General features: G+C 40.4%; 1 protein-coding gene across 6 annotated transcripts in view; it reads right to left on the bottom strand.

Moving 5' to 3' along the window:
* The window catches only part of LOC105230528 (netrin receptor DCC), a 142,098-nt gene that overhangs the window by 9,084 nt on the left and 108,884 nt on the right, over positions 1–24,130 (bottom strand). For 4 of the 6 annotated variants that reach the window (XM_011211319.4, XM_011211320.4, XM_011211321.4 and 1 more), the window contains exons 2-3: positions 2,168–3,343; positions 112–934 (exon numbers count right to left, since the gene is read on the bottom strand). In XM_011211319.4, coding sequence (XP_011209621.2) covers positions 112–934; positions 2,168–3,343 — 1,999 coding nt within the window. The remainder of the gene's footprint in view (positions 1–111; positions 935–2,167; positions 3,344–24,130) is intronic. The other 2 variants (XM_011211323.4, XM_029552197.2) reach the window with 2 other exon arrangements.

The raw sequence follows: 24,130 nt of genomic DNA, 5'->3' as shown, positions 1-24,130 counted from the left end.
GAGAAAGCAATTCGACTCATCCTCCCTTAATAACTCAATTAACACATGTGTTGAAGTAACTGGCTAATAGTCTAATGAAGTGCATACTCCAAATGACTCTCTTGCACTTACCGTTCGCTGTTGCTCATTTTATAAAATACGGTATAAGACACCACTTCGACCGGGTTCTTCTTCGGCTCCATCCAACTGAGTGTTACGAAACGTGGTTTCACTATTTGCGCAACCACGTCGTGTGGTGGCCCTGGTAAACGGCTCAACACAGCACCGTGAATATGTGTAACTCCGCCACCGGATTGTGGAATGTCTACACCGCCGTCTACACTCCCAACGCCAGTTATGCCAATGCTGCCTTCGAGTCCATCTAAATCTGAGGATAAGTAGGAGGAACTTGATGACGCCGCTTGTGAATTGGATGTGGCTGAGGATAATTGTTTCTTATTTTTATTCTTCCAAGAGTTCAATACTTTATTGGGATCGTCACCGTGATTGTAGGCATCAATGAATTCTTGATTGTCATTTAAATCGTCATATTCGTCTTCGTCCTCATTGTCATCGTCATCGTTGTTGCCGTCATCACCGTCACCGCCTACGTTGAACTCGTGTGTACTTGTGGGCAGCTCCATTGAGCTGTCCGTATCTTCCATGTCCAACTGTTCGAGGTCTTTCAGTGAGGCAAATTCACCATAGCCATTGTCATTTTGCGGTCTCTCAGGTCGTGGCAGTTTTCTGCCTCTCTGTGAGAGTAAACTATCCAGCGCGCTTTTGGAGAGACTACGTGTCGATCCCATTGAATTGTCAATGGCATCGCCGAATGTGTCAAAAGGATCAATTGCCTTAGAACCGCCCCCCTTGCGTCGGCGCATAGGTGAAGCTGACGGAAGTAATGGAGATTTGGGTGTTTGGGAAGCGGAAGAGTGGTATTTTTTGGATTTGCCTTTGGGCATCAGGTTAGGATGGATGATGATGGGAATGTGCAGATGATGTGTTGGAAATGCAAATGCGTGTCATAATATGAAGTGGTGAAAAGAAAAAAGGGAAATAAAAAGAAAATTTAAAAGGAAATTAATTTAAAATAAGTTGAAAAGAAAATTTTATAAATATTTTTCAATTTACACATTTATGAAATAAAACAAAATATATTTAACTTATTAATAAGCAGTGCGAATTTACCGACCAATAAAGAACACATTTAAAGCATATTCATTTCTTAAAACTTATGCGAAAGTAATAAGCAAAGCGAATAATGTAATAAAATTCAAATTAAATACGTTTGCTATGAGCGGAGGGTTGTTAAATTTAAATTATAAAATTTCTAATTTGTGTAAATAATATAAGTTAGAGCTCTTGGTATTCGACTAATGGATTAAGCCGATTAACCGGATAGGACATTGTTCACATAATAATATTCGGTTTGCTGTATCCGGATAGTCGGTTTTCAGGTTATCGAATAATTTTAAGAGCCCTAATATAAATGCCTGACTTTTAAAATCCTCAATACTATAGATTATATAAATATATATATTATATGAACCATAGAGTTTCAGGGATCATTTTGAATATCTAAGGAAGCCAAAAATTATTCCAGACTCTAAAGTTACCGAAAATTAATAAAAAGATAATCAAAGCCTTTTTTAAGAAACTGAATTATTCTGAGGAAAAAATTATAATAATAAAGCTGCCATAAAAATATTTTGAATTACGTTGAACTATTTAAATTTTCTTGCTATCGGATGAAAACCTAAAATTTTGAGACCCTATTTAATACGGCTTTATGGAACCCTATTTCAGATGTACGCCCGACAAAAACCTTGTACGGTGCTGTTAAATTTCAAGCTTTGGGACAAGTACTTTGGGCCAAACCTCACAAAATAGCAGAAAACGAAAGAACCAAATTAATTAAATGATAATTTTTAACGTTGGAAGGTTGTCGCTCACAGGGATGATTAGTAGTCTTGCTAGTTTAGTTACGTTATTGTTATTTAAGCCAGTTGCGTTTACGTCCAATTCACAGAGCTTTTACTCTTTTAACACAAAAAGCATAATTTTGTTCTCTAAAAGCGCTTCGAAATTTTACATTAGTTTGTACATAACGGAGAAGTACTGTTAGTTCATATATACATATACAAGTATATTAACTGTAAAGGCATATAACCACTTTTTCACTCACCCGTTTGAGCGACGCGCAAGCGTGCCGCCGCTTGAACACTGCCAGCCGGATTGGTGCCAACACATTGGAACATGCCGGCATCGGATTGCAGCAGGCCGAAAATGCGCAGATTGTGGCCACCCACTAGTTGCATGTACGTGTTGGGCGTGATCACATCACCGTTCTTCAGCCACTGAATCAGCGGCTTAGGTTTACCGCGTATCGCGCACTCCAGCTCCAACTCCTCTTTTTCGTGAGCCGTCTTGTCTTTTGGGCTCTTGATGAACTTGGGCGGCACCAACACCTGCACGGTGGCCTGCGCGTCGAGTGAGTCGACTGTATTACTGGCACGACACTGATAGTTTCCCGAGTCGATGTCTTCGGCAGAAGAAATTTGTAGTGAGCCCGTGCCGATGATGGAGAATGGCGAGTCTAGATCGCTAAGATCGAGTTCCGCGCCGTCGCGCAACCATTTAATTTGCGGTTTGGGAACACCATTTGCGACGCAATCCAAAGTGACACTGTCACCTTCCTTCACGGTTTTCGGCGAAGGTCCCACAAGAAATGAGGGCGCAACCAAACTTTCACTGCCTGGATCTGTGGGCTTTTTGATATTTAAGCTGGTTTTGCTGCTTAAACGAGATATGCTGCCAGAGGTCACATTACACTGATAAGCGCCGCGATCACCAAAGCCGACCTCATCTACTTCTAGGGCGCCATTCGGCAGCACGACCATGCGCAATTTGTCCAACACAAGCGGTATGTCATCCTTAAGCCATTGTACTATGTGCTTAATGCCCGGCTGAACTTGACCCACCATGCAACGAAAGTATGCCGTCTGGCCAGGTAGCAAATACGTTTCGATAAAGTCTTGATTTAGATCGGGCAACCGTGCTATAGACACGACTGCCGCGCGACTAACAATTGTGCCAATGCCTTCAGCGCTGAGCAGACACTGATAGGAGCCGGTCAAACCGCGATTTTCCTCCACGGAGCTTATATACAATGAACCGTTACTCAGCTGATTGCGAAATGTGTCGCCGACGATGCCCAAGTCCTGCCCGTCGGGCCCCCGCCAGCGTATAATTGGTTGTATTTTGGCGGACTTGCCGTTTTGTGCCGCGCCACCGCATTGAAGCAGCACCGAATGTCCTTCCGGCACGACCACATCCTGAGGTTCAATTTTGAAGGTGAGCGCTGAAAAAAGAAGAGAAACACAAAAAGAAATAAAATGCATATTCATTGACAAGATCTAACAGTGAATGAATTGTGCAGAAAAGTAAAGGAAACACAAAGAAAACGCAAGAATCATTTACACATATGCCAGCAGCACAATCATGATTTATTAATGACTTTATTTACTCACATAAGCAGACATGCGAGGGGAAGGGAACCGGCGAAGGAACGAACGTAATGGCTGCCTGCGGCTTCATTATGCCACTCGATGCGCGCCGGCGATAGGGTGGACCACCCTTCGGCGGGCACCTGGTTACATACATACATATGTGCGTACCGTTATGTAGACACATATGCAACAGCGCATTGTTCAGATGTTTTGCACACAAAAGAAACCCTGACCCCAATTTTTGCATTCAAGTAATCCTGTTTCAAGCCCACAGTGGAGAGTGGGCTGGAGAGTGCAATTCACTTGATTGCGAGGTGGCAGTAGCGGCTCTTCCGCTGCGTATTGCTTGCGGGGCGGGGCGGCTGCCAACCATGTAAACATGATGAAACAATTGGTGCAACACAAGCATGAGTGCAGCTGATGCACATGCCTGCCGGGGTGTGGAGACTTGCGCGGAGTAGGAGCTCCAACTCTCGTAGATATTTGCAAGTCCTTAACACATTGTTGGCCTTTGTTAGCGTAGGCTTGCTTTGTTTCAACGCCCGAAGGATGATTGCAGTTGACATATTTTCCGAGCGATTCCTATAAAGAGCTCCCAGATCTCACTTGTTTTTCTGCATTACAATATTGCCACCCCACCAGGAAAAGTCCAGCTGATTTACCTTAAAAAAAAAAAACCTGCAGAACTTCAATAAGGCGGTGTTTTCGAAGTCCTCAGTTGTGAATTTTATTTAAGTGCGATTTTCGGTGGGTCATTATTTCAGCGCGTGAGTCCAAAATTGTACTCAATGGTATAATGAAAACACCTCAAGCGTGCGTTGAAATACGCAGATATTCCTATTGGGTATAACATACACACGTACGTATATATTTGTAAATTACATACTGCTGAACTTTGCAACCCCTTCAAAGCGACCTTACACTTCTCGTTGGGCCCGCACTCAGCTGAGAGTGCAACGCAACACTTTACATTTAAATTAGCCGCACTTGCGTTGCACGAATGAGGGTGTAGAAGGAATGAGGATCTCATACTCGCGAAAATGCTCAGCGTCAACAATGATAATGTTAAGCAGATTGTTTGAATAAGCTGCAGACAAAGGCGAGTAACGGTTATTCATACCACTACCACCAATGGCCACTTTTCATTAAAGCCGTTAATTTAAAACTGTTGATCCCGACGATTACGCACTGGCTTGCAACTTAACGGTAAAAGGGGACTTTAGCTTAATTAATGATGTGTTGGCAGGGGCATTGAGGGGTTTTGATTGTGCCCAGTAAAAATTGGGGTTGCCAAGCTTTCAAGTGTAAATGATTTTGGTGAATATCAAATCAAATAAAGAAGTATCTACAGTTATGAACTGAACCATATGCTTGCCTGAGGTAATGGAGGTGGATGAAAGCTTTTAAAAATAATTATTTAAAATATTGGGTAGTCGAAAAAGTCTTTTCGTATTTTGTCAATAGATGTCGTTACAGTCGTATATCTCCAGTGCTACCAATCACATTGTGTCATACCATATAGTGTTGGAAAGGTGAGATTCTACGCTTCATTTTACCCAAAAAAACTTAAATTGAACTTAAATTAAAAAAAAAAAGTTTCAAAATTCGTAATATTTTGAAATTTTTGTGTCAAAAAGGAATAAATGCCACGCAAGCCACCAATGAAATTTGTGAAGTTTACGGAGCCAACGCTGTATCAGTTCGTGTAGCACAACAATGGTTCGCTCGCTTCCGTTCTGGAAATTTCGATGTGACAGATGCACCTCGCTCTCGTCGACCTATCGTTGAAAAAGTCGATGAAATTATGGAAAAGATTGACCAGGACGTCACATAAACAGCCATGACGTCGCTAAGGAACTTAACATTCATCATCAAATGGTTTTGAACCACTTAAAAAAGGCTGGCTTCAAAAAGAAGCTCGATGTTTGGGTACCACTTGAATTATCTGTGAAAAATTTATTGCACCAAACCAACATCTGCGATTTTTTGCAGAAACGAAATGAAATCGAACCATTTCTGAAGTGAATGGTAACAGGAAACGAAAAGTGGATCAAATACGACAATAATGTGCGAAAAAGATCATGGTCCAAGCGTGGTGAAGCTCAACAAATGGTCGCTAAGCCAGAATTGACGCCTCGAAATTTATGTTGAGTGTTTGGTGGAATTGGAGTGGAATCAACCACTGTGAGCTGCTCAAGCCTGTTCGAACGATTGACACTACATTTTACTGTCAACAACTGATGAGATTGAAGCAAGCAATTGAAAAAGGGCCAGAACTGATCAACTGAAAGGGCTTCATCTTACATCAGAAAAACGCTAGACCACACACATTTTTGATGACTCAACAAAAACTGGGAGAGCTTGGCTGGGAAGTTTTGATGTATCCGCCATATAGCCCTGACCCTACACCATCGGACTACCATTTGTTTCGGTCAATGCAGAACTCCCTTGGGGAGACTCCATTCAAGAGAAGTCTGTGAAAATTACTTGTCGCAATTTTTCGCCGAGAAACCAGAAAAATTTTTCACTTATGGAATAATGTCTCCAGCGAAAAAATGGCAAAAAGTGATCGACTAAAGTGGTACTTAATAGGTTTATTATGGTTCATTATAAATATAAAAAATAACTTGAGTTTGATTAGAAAGACGAAAAGACTTTTCGACTACCCAATATTTCTATTCGAAAAATAATTCTTAATGGCTTCTGTTTTTCTATTTCTCGTATGCAAATTCATCAAAGTGCTACTTGAGACCACGTTCAAAGACAACAGCGATGCACTCTGAAAGCCTTCAATATTTTAAATAACGCAAGTGTATGCTGTCGATGCGATCAACTTTAAGCTCATTGCATATGCAACAGTCTAAACATTTATTCTCCTAATTTCAGCAAATCCTTTACGACGCCTTAAGGCCCGGCCCAGCCCGGCCAAACTTAATCACACAAATGAAGCATAATTTAGATTAGTCATGCCGTTGCCGTTGCCACTGGACAACGCTGCTGGACAACAGCAAACGGCAACACACACACTCACACGGCGTAAGCACACTTGAGTGGTGAGGCCAACAAAACTGATTGCATGCGCTGCTCGGCAGAGATCAACTGACACCAGCAAACAACAAACAAACACACACACACACAATACAACAAGTATCTATTGGTAATCTAGGCAATGTTGCACAGAAGAGTCTCTTCACACACATACATACAGAACACAAGCTCATATGCCGGCTCCGACGCGCTGGCAGGCAGTCGCCGGTGATGCTTAGATATCACATGTGGCAACACTCGGACGCCGTCGACCGCTGGAGCGACATGCAACTGCAGGCGCTTACGTTGTTGGTTCTGTGCACACTCATACACGTTAACATATACAAAAGCTGCAGCAACAGTTCGGGTGCCTGCAGTTGGCGTGGTGTGGTGTGGCACGGCGTGGACCTCCATCACTGATAAGTGGGCGTTTAATGAGTCTTGTATCAATATTTGCAGCGCCTGCCGCCTCCACCCTCCAGTCCACACGTCGAAGCACAGCTACCGTTGTTGATTTTGTTCGTACCGCACACAAACACACTCGTATGTGGCTTGCTGTGGCTGCTGACATTTTGTTTTGGCTTCGTTCGCCTTTGCAGCTGCAGTTGCATGCATAATACTAGACCTTAAATGGGATTTACTTAGCTGCAGATTTCGATTAAACGAACGCACGCCGCAGTGGACGCGTGCAAAAAGGGCTGTTGGGCTGTTGCCTATGTGTGTGTGCTGCCAATGCTGGTGCTGCATAACTAATTCGAGAACACGACGCTGGCGAACGTTCGCCTATGAACGTGCTATCGGCCCATTGGCAGGTTTGAAGCAAGAAATTAAGGAACTAATTGCGAGCGTTGCCACCCAGCATCCTATCCCTAGCATATTAGCTGTAAATCCGTTGCGATATTGCTAACACAAGCGTCAATGCAAATTAAACGGCTCGCCGAGTGCATGCAACATGCAACTTTTATTTATGCCACACATATTATAAACACACACACGAAGCAAGTACGTATACATATAAAAAACTGTGAACCGCACGGAAGCACTAAAAATGTATTGGAAGTTTCGAAATTATGGTCCTCAGCGCTCTATTGAGGAAACTCCAATTTTTAAGCATGCTCAGCGGCCCATCGTGCAACTTTTAGCAATCGACATTTTAACTTTGACTTCTGCGGTCATTGCACCAACAAGCCTCTCGAATGTGTTGTTGTTGTTGTAGTTGCTTTTTTGATGGTAATACCATTTGTCCATTGCTTAATCGCTTAAGCAAACTTCGGTAATGATTTTCGTTATGTGAGGTTAATTTCAAAAGCAGTACTTCAAATGGGAATTTTAATTGAAAAAGAAACAACAAAAAAAAAATAGTAAAATAAAACGACAAGTGAAAAGCCATTGTTAATTACTGCATATAAATGCCAATTTGCAAGCTTGAAAGGCGCATCGACTAACTTTTCGCTGTAACGGATTAACCAAATAACTCAAAGTTCATGAACTTAGGCGGTTGCCACATTAAAAAACTGCCCTGCCTTCTCTTTATTTGTGCTTAACAGTGTTAAATAATATCATCGACTTTATTTTTGGTCTACATTCATGAATGAGCAGCGACATACAAAGAAAAGGTGTACCAAATTATAATCCAAAGGGAACCAAACTGGTAGTTATAGTAACAATTCTGTTGTCCTGTGCGAATATAAAACTGCTTTGTAGATGTATTAACTGTTAACACTACCAACAACTTCCTAACCAAGCTCTCTCTCCTCTCTCTTTTTCTCGCGGATGGTTATTTTGTTTCGAAACACAATGGGGAAACATGGAACTTAGTAATATTTCAGTTAAACTTGCTTGTTATACTCATGCTACATATTAGACTGACCATTTGCTGTCAATAATGTGAATAATCAAAATCTCTATTCGACGCCACTTTGTCTGAGCCATCATTGGATCTTACCCATCCAAACCCAGCGCACAACCTAGGGGAGGGGGTGTGTTTCGCCTTCTCACTTTAGCTCGCCTTAAAAAAGATGTTTTTTTTGGCTAACCAGAGGATACTTGGTCTAAGACCAAAAGTCGTGAGCTGCTTCAGCCATATGTAAAAGAATCGTTTCTGACCATTCTGATGAGTCGACAATACGAGTTTTCGAAAGAAACGTACTGCGGTTCGAACAAAATCGAATATCGCATTCGGTAGAACAATGAGCTCTACGCTGGCTAGGTCATGTCGTTCGAATGGATGAAAACACTCCAGTTCTGAGAGTATTCGATGTGGTACCCGTCGGGGAAGTAGAATAAGAGGAAGACCTTCACTCCGTTGGAAAGACCAGGTGAAGAAGGCCCTGGCTTCGCTTTGAATCTCCAATTGGCGCCAAGAAATGACTATTTTTAACTCGGCTATAAGCGCGTAAGCGGCGTCTACGCCAGTAAAGAAGAAGAAGAATCTAATTAATAAATTTACATGTCTTCCGTCAGAAGGAGATTCGCTGGCTAGAATAGTAGATGACTTAAAATATTCGGCTTAGTTGGACATATGCGACCGCAAGTTGACCTTTGACTCTGCCCTTCTACGCTGGAGTATAAAATATTAAGTCATGAAAACGCCAGTTGTCAGTTGCCAAGTTGCCACTCCATTGCTTGCTATCAGAAGGTGGCTATGTTGTTGTTTGTTGTTGCGGTTTGCACTTAATTAAATATTTTTCTATTATTTTTTTTTGTATTTGTTTTCACATGCCACAAAGTAGTCGTAAGCAGCGGCGAGCCAAAACAATAAAACTTGCCATCACCGCATGCATGCGGCTCTCAACATCTCACTGTCCCCTCTCTCTCTGTCTCTTCGTGCATGTGTGTGTGTGGCGAGCCACATGTGCCGAGCTTTGCTGCATTTCATTGTTTGCTGGTGTCAGCTTTTAGGCGTTGCAGCTTGCCACAAGTGAATGCTTGTGTGCTTTCCTTTTAAGCTTCTTTCAACATTCTTTTCTAAACACGATTTTTCAAGTTTAATTTGCGGGTTCCTGTTTTTGCTACAAATCCTTCCTCGCCGCCAGCATTTTGCTGTGGCGAATGAAAACCCAAAAGACAGTAAACAAAACCCACAAAGTTGAAGGATCCAGTTGGACTAAGTGAGCGGTGGCGTAAGCTCAAAGCAGCTGAAGTATGTTTTAATTAATTGTAGGTTGCACATAGTTTCACTTGCATGCATTTCATAAGGAATAAGGGAGGAAGAGAGAGAGTAACAGATATGAGAAAGCAGCTATTATATAAAAATAAATGTGTAATTTTTAAGATAAAATTCATTTCATTTTAATTTTCAGCTACCTGAAGCCTTCGAGATCTGTACAAATACACAATTGAATTGACTGAAGCAAATGCTCACCGTTATCTGAGAATTGAGAAGCAAGAAGCACTGCTCATGTAACTAAGGCAATAATAGAAAGACGGCCACTAATGATGAGTGACAGTTGACTCATGTGCTCGCCCAGATTAAAATTCCTGCAGCATTGTCAAGCGACCCTTTTCACGGCATGTCTCCTCCAAGTCCATACAAATCCGGCTGCAGCATGCACCAACAATGCAGTGACATCAATCCAACGGCAACAGAAACCAATCAGCGTCACATTTGCTACAAACCAATCGATCGGATCGCTTGACGACAGGTCACAAAACTATCACAGAGCCATGCATGCATGTGTGTATGTGGGTAGGCGAAATCATCATGGCATCTTTTGATTGTAATCGAAGCCAACGAAATGATTTTCCAACATGCTACCTGTCCGCCCGAGCGACCGAGTGCTGCCGTGTAATGCTCCTGTGCGGATGGATGAAGTTATTTTAATTGTTGATTTAACAATTTGTCATCAATAAGCCGTGCATCAGGCTGACTCCTGCTCCGACCTATTCGATTACTGCTCCCCTTATTTATTTTCAAGCACATACAAATGTATGTTTCCATCTCTGTGTGAGTGTGTGCTGAAATTGAATTGGAATATGTGGCGTTGAGTTCACGTCGCCCTTCATTCCACTACCCCCAAGGCAAAGGAGAGCCGAGTAATGTTGCCAATATGTTTCATCACGTTGGTGCAGCTTGTTGTTGTTGTTGCTGTGGAAAGTTGGTTAATGATGAGCTTGATTAATTACCAACTGCAATCGCCTGTGAATGCAGCGCACAGATTGTGTGGGGCAATCAGAACTGCAAAGTGACCGCAGTAATTACTTATAAAAAAAACAACAACAATAAAAACCAACAACCCATTAACTATATAAGCAATAAAAATAAGTGGGCTTACACTTGTGTGCCAATGTACTTAAGTTGGAAAGCTCTTTGATTACACGAAATTAATAGGGAGGACCATAACAGGGCATTTAATTTCATGTCAACATAATAGAAATACGAAAAGACTTTTTCGACCACCCAATAGTATTCAGTATATTCCACTAATCATTCAAGTTTTAGATGCCTACATCTAATACTATGTTTTCACCAAAAATTTTGAGTGATTAGATTACATTTAATTTCTTCACTAATCTAGCCCGTTCACACAACAGTCGAAATCTTTTGATTAAGTGTCGGTCTGAACATGTTATAAGCGACGTTCGAATATTCCACGATGAAAATAAGAATGAAATTATTTGTTTTCCGAAAGCGTTCGGTGAACTTCGTGAGAAGAACTCATAGAAACAAATCCTCCTTCATCTCTAAGTGCCAATTACCGACCAAAATATTAAACTGTTGAGCGGGAAAAAGTAGGTTTGAGGAAATCCACGCGAATCCAGTAGAGATTTAAGTCCAAGCAATTTGGAAATTTACAGTCTCTTAAATAACGTCGGCTCATGCTTTCAAGAGTCTTACAAGCTAAGAAAATGTCATTTTTATTAGTATGAAAAATACTACTTGGTTACAGGTTTGCAAAATCATTCAATGGAAACGTAAGGAAACTATTATTTTGTGTGTTTATTTTTCTTAAGAAAATTATTGGAGAAAGTTTATGGGCCTTTCAGTGAAGAAAGCTAACAACTCTGCCAAAAAGCAAAAAGCAAAAAAAAAGAAATAATTTAAAAATTTTAATTATTTAAATTCACAATTTGAAAATAATCAAATCTTAACTTTTAGAAAAATTAATTTTTTTTTATTAATTTCCGGAGAAAATTTAATTAAAAAGCTCAATTGTGTCTTTCCAGGTTTTCATTATGAATATACAAAACACTAGAAACGCAACAACAAGGGCAGTTCATCGTCCAGTCGATTGTTGATTGCATGAATTGATTTAATTGATGGTTCGCATATGTCTCAATTGAAAGGGTGAGTCGATAGCTGAGAGCGCATTAAATATGCAGATCCCTAGCCATGAACTCATGCATGGCACTCCATATGACTTCTTCCCGTGCGAAGTGCTCAATGCGGTGTCTTTTTTACGGTATAGCAACTTTGCATTGGACGGCGACAATTCCTCAGGCCTGAAAATTATTTAAATGCTTCATATTCCGCGCAAGTGTAGTTGAAGGCTATTGAAGATATTAAAAAGGTGTTTTCAGGCGAATAAAAATTAATTATAGCTAATGACTAAATAGTCCGTATATTATTTGCGGCATGCTACAATGAACGTTGCAGATAAAAAAGCTAATTTTGAGGCAAATGCAAAAAAAAAATGAAATAATAAAAGGCAGAAGTGAGTAATTCGAAATAAATAATTTATGTATGCATGGCTGGGTGCTTTTAGCGTAATGAAGCGTATGCTATTGCAAGCGGCAAGGGGTGTACGCTTCTACAAGTTCCATCGAACTCAAATATTATATTTATAAAGCAACAACAGCACACTGTCATTAGCCGGAGGTTAGAAAATCCTATAATTGAAACGCAGTAGACTTACTTATTAAAAAGAAGATAATATTTTTTTTCAGAATGGACGAGAACCTAGTTTCGTACGGGAAAATTGCGAGAAACAATTACTTTAAACTTTTAAAAGATAAAAGTCACGAAAAGTTTAAAAAATTTTGGAACATTTTTTATTAGAAACGTCTTTAAGTGGAGCCAATCTACAGGGTTTGTCTGGAAAGTAATAGGACTGATTTTCTTTCTCTGCGACTGTACTTTGGAGCGTGCGCACACCGACTGGATTCGGTAGAGGGCATTCCTAGCTAATGAACGAGCGGCAGGTCAGTTGTCTCCGAACACTTGGAGATTCAGGACAAACATTTTCACGCGACGTGTTTCTGTGAGCGGTGCAAGCCAAAAATGCTGGGTTCGTTAGAGCAGAGGTAAGCGATAAAATTCTGTGGAAATCTGCGATAGAGACGCAGGCTTACCCAGATGTTGCTTTAGCAAAAAGTTGTGTGTTTCGGTGGCATCAGGTCTTTTGGAGGGCCGGGAAGAGGCCGCTTATGAAGACCGAAAGAATGAGCAAATCCAAAATGAAAACGATGCTCATTGTCTTTTTTGACATCAAAGGCATCGTCCATCATGAATTTTCTTCTCCTGCACAAACCGTCAACGCCAAGTTTTACGTGGAAGTCCTCAAAAGACTCAAACGAAGGGTTAATCGCGCCCAACAAGACATCGCAGCCGATTGAAAATTGCACCACGACAACGCTTCGGCTCATACCGCCTTTCTTGTGAACAGCTACTTAACCAAGGCCAGCATCCCAACGCTTCCGCAGCCGCACTACAGCCCAGATGTGGTCCCCCTGACTTTTTTTGTTTCCTTGTCTGAAAAGTTCGATTCAAGGGAAGCATTTTGAGCCGACAGAGGGGGTCCAAGCAGCATGTACTTTGGCTCTGAAGGTGCTGGCATCAGGGAGGTTGCAGTTGACCTCAACATCTCTTTAAGGTCGGCTCAACATATTTTGGTTAATATTTTGGGTATACGCTTAATGACCTGAATCTTTCCCAAAAACGACGTCGAATAGAGAACAAAGTAGCTTAAGATCCGACATTCATCAAACGCAACATTATTGGTGACGATGGAACTGTGCAAGAATTTAGCGAATGGCGGCTAATCCGACCGTGGCTTACAACAGGTGTATGGAAAACTAAATCAAACTTTGGCATGCTTGTTTTGGCTCAGAAGCACATTTTGAAGCAATAATAAAAGTGTGTACTAAATTACGTGAAAATACAGGTTTCTGTCTGTCCGTATTTTAAATATTTCTGACTAAAATATTACTTAAAAAGTGTATGTCACTATCATTGGCGCACTTCTGGATTAAATTAAATTAACGGTAATTGTTTCCACGCAACGTCAAGCAAATCACAATTTATGATACATTTCAATTATTCGTTATAAAAACATATTTTTGTTGTAGTTAAGCGAATTAATCGGATTTAATTAACAACTCCAGCGAGAGTTTATTCCTAACTAAGCCATTGTTGCAACAACAAAGCAAACAAATACTGTCTGACAGTGGAAATTGTTTTGTGATAATAACAAATATTTGGCGAAATTAAAATGCAAATTGCAACTTGTCGACTGTCAAGAGTATTCATAGCCGGACAGACTCGGTTAGCGCTGCATGGGATCGATTGTGAGGCAGAAGGCTGGAGGTCTACCTATGCATGTTTAAAATTCACCCACTCACTCCGATAAACGCAGCCGAAGCCATATTTACAAGAGCAACAAATATCCAAATGTAGCAATTGTAATGCTTATGCATTTGCTGCCATAATATGTCATGTTGCCTGCCACATTGCCGAATAATGTGGTGCGCATCAAAATGAATGACATACTCATACCGTTAGAGGATAGCAGTCATCAGAGCTTACAAGCAGCCGCACACCACGAGGGTCTGGCTCCAGCTCCAGTGCCTCGGCAGGCCTTTGATGATGTAATTACCGCAGTGGCAGCGGTGAGTGGCAAGGCGAGGTAGCACCGGCACAGGCGCAGCACAGCGTGCGGTAGAGAGCAGCGTACGCTGGTTGGCCACAAGCGACTGCCGGTGGAAACGTGAAAATGTGGTGGCGACGGCAAATCCTTTCGACCGAAAGCGAAACCAAACATAAATGTTGTAATCAACCAAATAACTACAAATACAACAAAAACTATTTTAACTAGGCACTTAATTGAATTGAATTGAATGCAATTAGATGCACAAATCTGTTTGCGGTCAACTGTGAGTACACAGAAGCGAGTTGAGTTGAGTGGCAAGTTGAAGCACTGCATGAGTTGCCGAGTTTATTTGCTGATGATGCCGTTGCACTGCGGTTGCGGGTTGCGGCGGCAGTTTACATGCTCAACTTTCGAAACACAAACAAATTTCGAATTACAATATTAGTTAACAAGAAAAATGAAAAAATAAATTTATGAAAAAATCATTTAACAATTTCATTCTAACCTATAAAATTGAATTTGAAGATTCATCAGTTTATTTCGCAATAATAAAAATAATATGATTTGCCTAAATCTCCTTTCAATTGCAGTCTTCAGAGATTTCTTCAAAATCAATTCTTTCTAAAATATTCCAACATCCTTAGAGTAGGTTGGCTCAGATTTTACTGAAACCATGCTCTGTCTGTGTTTCAAGAAACAAGGTACAGTAGAGAGAAGTCATGAGTTCAAAGGTATTTTAGTAGAGTCGAAGATTTTGTGCATACAGAATGGACTGTATTACTCGGCGAATTCTCTGACACAAGGTTTTGAGATTACTCACCTTCGAAAGCAATATTCTATAGAATATGAGGACGTCTTCTCTTAACGTTCCAAATCCAAAGTCAACGTAAACCAAGAGGCCAACTGTTCTAAGTCCATTTATAGTACTATCAACTGATTAGGAAAAATCATCAACCAACCTAAGAACTTTTCAGCTGGCAACCAAGCTTCCTTCCCAGGGCACAAAACAATGCAATTTGTCATTCTTTATAACAAACTGCTCCGTGCTTACTAAAATTCATTTGTTTCATTAATTCGGAGGAGCTCCCGTCATTCATGAGCTTCTTTTTATTTGTACATAAAACGAGATAACTAAAGTTGAGGGATATATTTTTTATTTTTTAACACTTTAATGTATCTTCAACAGATTAACACATGAATATAAAATTATGAAAAATTTCAGCGGATTGAATGAAAATGCAACAACTCGGCATGTACCACAGAATTGCGGATGTTGCCGTCACCAAACACCGCGTGTCTGCTGTGGCACTTGCAACGTGACGACAGGAAACACCACTGCAGCTTCCGTTGTTGCTCCATCTCGCCGGCTTTTAGGGGAAAGCGAAAGCAGTGAAACTCCAGCGACGCAAATGCGAAGGTTACTCACCCATACAACGGTAATTTTTAGGAGACCAACAGCGAGACACCGACTGACAGATGACGATTGCTACCAACGAGCATATTGCTGTCGCATGCCACTGCAACAACTGTAAATATTATGTAAAACTCGTTGATGCAGCAAAACAAAATGAATGTTGCACAACTAAAACCAGTCGCAGAGCTGAAGGGACAAAGTTTTTCGTCGGATTCTCACTGTTTTGTAAACATAAAAATGTGTATTAAAAATGATTGTGGCATATTTGTTTTCTTTTGCTTTCGGCTTTGTTTTGAACAAATATTTTAATAAACACAAAACATACATATTTCGTCTGGTGAAACTAATGCTGCATTTATTGCTTTCGCCATTTCCACTTTGTCTACTTTTTGTCGGTTTCGTCTGAGCGATGACATTGTGCTGTTTTTTTTTTTGTTATTGTAGCGGTTTTGGTATTTTCCAGACTAGCGGACATTCTCAATAGACAAATACATTATATTAAAACTCGCTACATTTACACAAAAAAAAGCAAAAACACACTAACGGTATTACATGTGTTACTGTTATGTTTTTCAGCGACAGTGCTGCCATCGAATGTAAAATTGGCCAACGAAAAAAAAAATTATGTTATGACGCTATGTATTATATACGACATATATGACAACAAAAGATTTATGGTCCTTTCCGCATTGGCCACGGCGAATATCACATTCGACGGAACGATAAGCTGAACGACATTGACATAGTGCAGGAATTAAGCGAGGTCATGTCGTCCGTTTGGATGAAAACACTCAATCTCTGAAAGTAGTCAACGTAGTACCCGCCGGAGGAAGCAGAGGAATAGGCAAAAGGAAGAACGAATGACGGGCTGTTGTAAACTCGGCTATAACTGCTATAATAAAAAAGAAAAGGGTCTCCGATGTTTTCTTCTGGGTGCCATAAACTTCGTGATGAACTTAGGAACTTTGTTGGGGTTGGGTAATGTTGAAAAGGGAGGTGCCAGGCAGCAAGTGGCTGCACTTAGGCCGTCATTAGGTCCATTATGTTCCGGGGTGGTAACCAATTTAAGCTTAATCCAGCAACTCTGTAGATTTGGTAAACGACCTATTACTTTTCAACACCAGCTGCCCAATATCTTTTAAGTTACAGTGTTGGGAGCCGTGGAACATACTCTGTACAGAGGATAAAAATTACGGAGAGCTACAAACATAGAGGTCCACTGTGAAAGCCCAAACTTTTTAACAATTCATTCTTTAAAATAAAAGAATACTAATTAAATATAACAGCGAGAACTATTTGCATTAAAAATCAGTAATAATCATCACCTAACTTGCCATATATTCAAAGACAGACTTCTCCGAAATCCTTGGCAATTATATGATCAAGGTTAACTATCCTAGACACAGAAACGAGTGGATAAAACTATTCTAATTCGATTGAGAGGAAGATGTACTATAATAGCTCGGTATCGATCTGTTATAACCATCACTTTGAAAAGCAGAATAAATTTAAAAGAGCTATTGCCTTTTTACTCAAAGTGGAATATTCCGCAATCTTCAGAAGATTAAGTTAGCCTATACCTATCAAAAAACCAAAGATTCTTAAAAGTTTCGGCAAATGTGATTTAAGAAGCGTCTACTTCTCTAAAATGCCAAATCTCTTACTAAATTACAAGCAGCTTTCTTCAGAAAAACTCTCACGTTTAAATTAAAGTCTTTCTACTTTCGTCTGCATGTTCTTCTCGAACTGCAACTCTTCTCCAAAATTAGCTTCCATTTGCCTAAATTATTTTTGAAATAAACTTGAAAATTACAACTGTCACTTGCAAACTGTTCATCTGCAGCTGGTTACAGCCACAGTTGGATAAGTTAGCTGGCAATGGACAGGAAGCGAGTTGACGGCGTTGGAATACCATAAGGATTAATGAGACCGACGGGAGAGATGCGCGGTAAACAAATTCCCAGTGAGAGCGAAGTGTGAATGCAAATGCTTAATTCAATTGGAAAAGTCATCATTTAGCGAACGCTTCGAACTCAGCAAAACAAACAGCCGAGCCAAAGTGGTGTGAGCGGCGAAGTTCTGTAAAAGTTTGCCGACCGGAAGAAAAACAGACAAACAACAGAGTGGAGGAAGAAGTTCGAGCCTAGCAAACTGTATTCGTTCACTTCTTAATGAACGCAGCAGACAAGTGGGAGTAAACAAGAAATAACAGTAATATTAAGTGAATATAGTCAACACATAGAAAAGCGCATACAAATTTACACAAATGAATGTGATGCAATTACATTTGCCCACACGGAAAGTGGTCATCAAAGCGGAAGTGCCGAATAATGACCAACAGACTCAATCACTTTGGGCGAGCAACGACCGGGAGGGAATATAAAAAAAAAAAAAAAAAAAAAAAAAAAAATGGAATTAAATTAAAAAGGCTGCATACTGCGCTGAGACAAACCCGCAATCATCTATACACAATATCACGCCTCTCCTTCCTCTACCCTCGTTAAAGCACTGAAATGGCTGTCGCACCGCAGGACCCCAACAAAGAAATGTGCTAAACCGTTAGATAGCAGCGTGCCATTTCGTGATTTCGTTCGGGCCTTTATTGAAAGCGGAAATGATGCTCGGGTTTTTCGGTATTTTGTGCTTTTTTTTGCCTAAAACCCAAAACAGTTGACGTTACAACAATATGTTTTCAGATAAACAAAAGGAGCGGTTGGCTTACAGGATGTCTGTGGCAAATATGGCGTTCTTTTTGTTGGTAAGATGGACACATAACGCGTGGGGACACTTTCTTAATAGAGAAGTGTGCTAAACGTTGTTAAAGGACAGAGTACAGTGAAACAAAGTACAAAGCAGTATAGTAAAACATAATTTTTGGAGACTATGAATCTTTCTTCTAACATAGAAACAAAAGTACACTCGCTTACACAATAAAAAACGGTATTTTTTTTAACTTTTTGCGTTTATTTCAGCAATTAGTATATCAACGCATAAACCTATTTTTTAGTTTCAAAGTTTGACTATTCAAGAATGTGTCTAAAAGAGAATTTTTCAAAGTTCAATTTATTGGTACATTTTGTTGACCCGGCATCCAAACTGGTTTGGCCGGAACTGAGACCCTAAACGATTTTTTCTAGAAACTGTCTTTTTTAAAACGATTTCTCAGGTTCTCCTGGACCGATCTACGTTTTGAAAGATCCATAGTCCCAAATTTAAGTTTTAACTATTTTTACAAAACTTCGAAACAGTAAAAAAAAGTGATGTAAAATTCGTATTTTTTTTTAGGGAGTCACCATTTCGTGAAAAAATCATGTTCCAAGGAAACACCAGACATTATTCCAGATTAATATTTCAAATTGCTAGGAGGGTTGAAATTTTTTGAGACTCTCCCTTCATGAGCTGCTAAATTTTGAAATTTTTTAACTTTTTGTTTTTTGATGTTTTCATGTATTTTTATGATGTTAATAAATATATAATTGGATTTGGCAATGTCTTGTCAAGAGAGTTGTTTGAGTGGAAGCGTAAATCATTCTCTTGCTAACCATTTATATGATAAAGCTCCGGTCGAATAACATAAAAATGTATGTATATTATTTATAGTCTCTTAAAATTGCTATTATTTCGGAGATTTGCGGGCTAACGGTATTTCCATTTGCCAGTAGTTGCTATTGTTCATTTCAATTTCGCCAATTATTGCTTTCTTTATTCAAGAACAAATCGCAGTCAAGTTTCCGAGAAAATCAATTTACCGAATTAAAATTGTTAAAGTAAAAAACAATATGGCAAAGACATTCAAATATCTCTTTTTTACAACCGTTAACTTGAACAATGGGAATCGGACTTAATTCAATTAAGAATAATTTGAAGCACTTAAAAGAAAAGTGTGCTTTGCCAAACGATTTGAGGCATGTGAATCGTCTCGCAAAAATGTCTTCGTGCAATTCTGAGCAGGAGAGTAGATGGAAAGCGTAATTTGCCATAATTAGAACAGATTTAATTGGAAAATAAAGAGGAGTGGATATTATTGCGAATATCAGTTTAATGCCGAAGCACTGCGGCGTACTAATTTTTGGATTCCGTCTTGATAGTTCAAATGTAAAATAAGATCTGATCTGAAGTTCAGGGTTTTTTCTTCAGGAATGTCTCATGGTAGAAACATAGATTTTTCAAAAACAAAAACAAGAAAAAAGTGCTCAAATGTGATGTTCACATTATATTTTAATTCAAGTTAATCAGATAGATTTTAAATACTTCTGGAACAACAAGAAATTTGCAACAAGCTAAGCACACCACAAGTTGCCAATTCAAAGGCAATTCGATTTCCCTTCACAATCCGAAAGAAAGTGTGTAAAATGTTCGGAGGAAATGCAATTTATAAACGCTCATAAACAGCCGCGCATTAACCACATGCAACCATACATCTGTATGCACATGTACTTCTGTCCGTCGGTGGCAATTTGAGCATAAATAATTTCACATGAAAACATTTCAAATCGTGTTGCTTGCATAGACGCCCCGCCCCCGCCCCCGCGCTCCAGTGTCGATTTTCCAAAGCAATCGAATGCAAATGATGATCGAGCTACAACAAAATGCCAACATTCAATGGAAAATCTAGCAAAACAACAAGTAACAAATATAAAAATGTCCGAAGTGAGTGGAAAATTCGCAACAGCGTCGGCTTAGTTCAGTTTGCACTGGACCGAACCGAAAGAATCGGGTGTTTGTTTGGCTTTCAACTTTTCATCAGCACTGATTTGTTTTTGTTTTTATTGCTGATGCTGGCAGCAAGTGATATGCTTGTGCTATTTGTTGTTGGTGGCGATGTTGCTGCCGTTTAGTAACAACTTTGAAAACATTCAATATTTTCACTCAATTTCTTGTTGTTTTCGTTAACATTGCCCAGATTTGCATTTCGCAGTTTGCACTTACAACAAAAATAACAACAACAGCAATATAGCACGAAAATCAGCGCACGAACACGCTCCTGCTACTGGCGGCCACGCCAGCAGCGATGCTAATAGGAGCCAGCAACACCGGCAGCCGTCCGCCGGCCTCTGAGGCATGCGGCATGGTCAGGAAATTGCTCTGCATTAAAGAAAAGTGCATGAATATTTATGATTTGCCAATGAATTTGCATATTTTGCGATAAATGCGACACGTTCGCACTGCAGTCGGGGCAGCAGTGGCGGCGACGGAGGCAACATTGTTGCATTAACAGTTTATATTCGTATCGAAGACATGCGAAGCATGTGAGCGCACGAGAAAAGGATTACAGAAAATTTGTTAGAAAATATTTAAGCACAAAAATGCACAGCCACACAACTTTATGGCACGGGGCAGCATGTTCTCGTTTGTTAGCACATAAATATCTTGGCAGAAACTAGGTGCTAATTGGTTCACTTCGACTTCCTTGGCACAAATGGCTCTGGAATTCTACAAATATCACGCGTTCTGTTGCAAAAGAATGAAGTCCAAGAAAAATGCTTTTCGCTCATCGGTGCCATAGACTTAGGCAGAACTGCCTAACAAGCATTGAAGGTGTCAAGCAAGGCATTCTTCGGAGTAGCCATGAGAACCTAGGGTATGCTCCTTAGATCCCCTCTGTCGTCTCAAATTGCTTGCCTTTGATCGGCCTTTTCAGGCAAGGAAACAACAAAAGTCCGGGGGCCACATCTGGACTGTAGGCCGCTGTGGAAGCGTTGGTATGCCGGCCTTGGTTAGGTACCTGTTCACAAGAAAAGCGGTGTAAGCCGGGGCGTTGTCGTGGTGCAACTTCCAATCGGCTGCGGTGTCTTGTCGGACCTGATTGACCCTTCGTTTGAGTCTCTTGAGGACTTCCACGTAAAACTTGGCGTTGACGGTTTGTCCCCGAGGAACAGTTTTATGGTGAATAATACCTTTGATGTAAAAAAATGAGCATCGATTATTACTTTACGGACAAACCCTGCATTCCTTTAACGTGTCAAATGAATGTCCGAGTTTATAAAACATCTTAATGAGATCTCTTGTCCGTAATCCATAAACACTTCACGATAATTGGCGTAACAAATCATTTAATGAACATTGATCGTCAGAGCATTCAGCTAAATTTTCTAGCAATAATCTGGATCAGAGAAGATCAGTTTGTAAACTAAATTCACTATCTTGTCGCTTTTCCTCACAAATCCACCAATTATTGTTCTCATTATTTTAGAGTCTAAGTATGTAAATGTGCGTGTGTGGTTCCTTGCGACATCGTTGACTTTTCCAAATTGCAAATTTTCGAAATGAGCAATGCAATGCAAAGCCAGCAAGCAGCCTCCAACTTACGCTTGCGGCACGAACCTATAGTAGACCAAAGCCACCCACCACATTGGCTTCGTTCGCTGCGTTGGAGAATAGTCGGGTGTGCAATGCTTTTATTGCATTCTTGCATGCAAATTGCAAATATCCTTGAAGCTTAGATAATCTTCAAGAGCTGCAATGAGCCGGCGACGACCAACGGCCGCAGTTGCAGTTGCCAATTGCTGATATTGAAAACGGCTGTAGAATTATTTTGCCCCACAACAATGCATAAGAAGCCCGTTTGCTACTATCTTAAGATAGTCTCTTGTTGCGAATACAATTTCGTTCGGAGCGAAGTTTGTGGCTTTTCTTTATTGCTATTTTTCCCTTCATTACTCGTTGCTTTTATGTTATCTAAAAATGCGTGTAATATTTACTCAATAACATGCGAGGGTCAGTCTAAAGTTTTATGGGGCAACGATAAACACATTTTATAAAGGAATTAATTTTTTCAAAATTGTCTTTCGGAGAGAAGTTTCGATAAATTTGCCTTTTTAAGCATTGTTAATTTTGAAAAGTATATTTTTCCGAAAGTTCACCAGATCACCAATTTTGTGCTGTACTATTCACAAATACTCTAAGTTTCTTCTTCTCTTAACATTCTCTCCTAACATGATATTTGCCATAGCCAAAGGTTCAGACCATGCTTCGGTCTAGATTTTCGTCTAAACCTTCCAAGCGGCGTGACGCGTTCGCCGCACAGGTCTGTGGTCACCTGTTTGCGAGTTCAACCGATTGCCTGTTCATTAGTCTCAGAATCTAAATAGCGCCCCTCGTATTCTCCATCAAACAATATTCGAATTCTATTTTACCTTCCAGCGCGAATACGCCACGCTCCGCAATTTGCTCCACTATATCGCCGTTATTGCGCTTTCTCATTACAATACAATTTGCTCAGCTCCCCCTCCTCGGCTTCGTAACGGCGATTGGATAGCGCGCTTGAAAGTCACAGCCACAGCAGTAGGTGAAGAACTACGTATGCCTTGCGGCTATAGGTCTTTGGCGTGAGCATGTGATGTTGTACATTTGATAGTGGAGCACATCGAATGGCCAAGCGTGGCATGCCGCACCAAATGTGCGGTACGCTGCCCTGCCGCTTTGGGGTTAGCTGAATGCAACGGTCTAAGCAAATGTTGACGTTGGGCGCCGCAACTGTTCGGTGCCTCCCGTTGCAACGGCAATCGGGCGCAACACGCTCGTTCATGCATACGAAATTTTATTTCTATTGCAAATTCCCAAGTTGCAACCTTTGGGTTTTAATCTTTTTCTGCCAATTGCGCATTGACTTTCTTTCTTTCATGTACTGTACCCCCCATTTTTGAGCTGAGGCACAGTGAGTTTTATATTTACACGCTTAAAGAGACGCAGTCTAATTCTATTTGTCAGCTTCTTACTGATGGCCTTTTCGTACTTTTCTTGATTGTGATGTTTCCAATCATACATATATACATACATATGCATCCTCATGTGCTATATGTTTGAATATAATTTTTATTTCAGTCAATATTGTCACAGCCACACTGCCACACTTGCCTCATTAATATGCAAAGAATGCGCCGACCGTTCACCACCCTCTCCCGACAGTCAGGTTCGCCTGCATTGTCTTTCCGTCTCGTAGAGCGTTTCTTTAGTTTGCTAAGGAAATGGGTACATACATACAAACAAATGTAAGTACACATGGCATTCCTTCGCTCGCTGTCGCAGCGGCATTTCTTTGGCCTCCATGACAGTGAATATTGGCATTGCTTTGTCATAACTGCATTTGCTGCATCACTGCTAAGTTCGCGGCCTCGCACGTTGCCGCTATTCGATTTGCGCTTTGCACTTTGTTTATTCCGCGTCATTTGTCATGTCGTCATTGTAGGCACTCGTCGTATTGGCAGCAGCTATCTTCGAAGTTCGTAAAGAACTCTGCTAGCCATGTTGACATTGATGTCATTGGCTCAAATGGTATATTTATTTTTGATATTTCTTATTTGTTCTTGCTTATGGTGAAGTGTTTTACTTTTCTGCATGGAAAAAATATCGATGCCACGAGGTTAGGTTAGTGAGAATGTTAGCAAATT

Source organism: Bactrocera dorsalis, chromosome 3, assembly GCF_023373825.1.
Source record: "Bactrocera dorsalis isolate Fly_Bdor chromosome 3, ASM2337382v1, whole genome shotgun sequence".
Taxonomy (NCBI): Eukaryota; Metazoa; Arthropoda; class Insecta; order Diptera; family Tephritidae; genus Bactrocera; species Bactrocera dorsalis.
The sequence above is the reverse complement of the archived record's forward strand: the minus strand, read 5'-3'. Positions and strand labels throughout refer to the sequence as shown.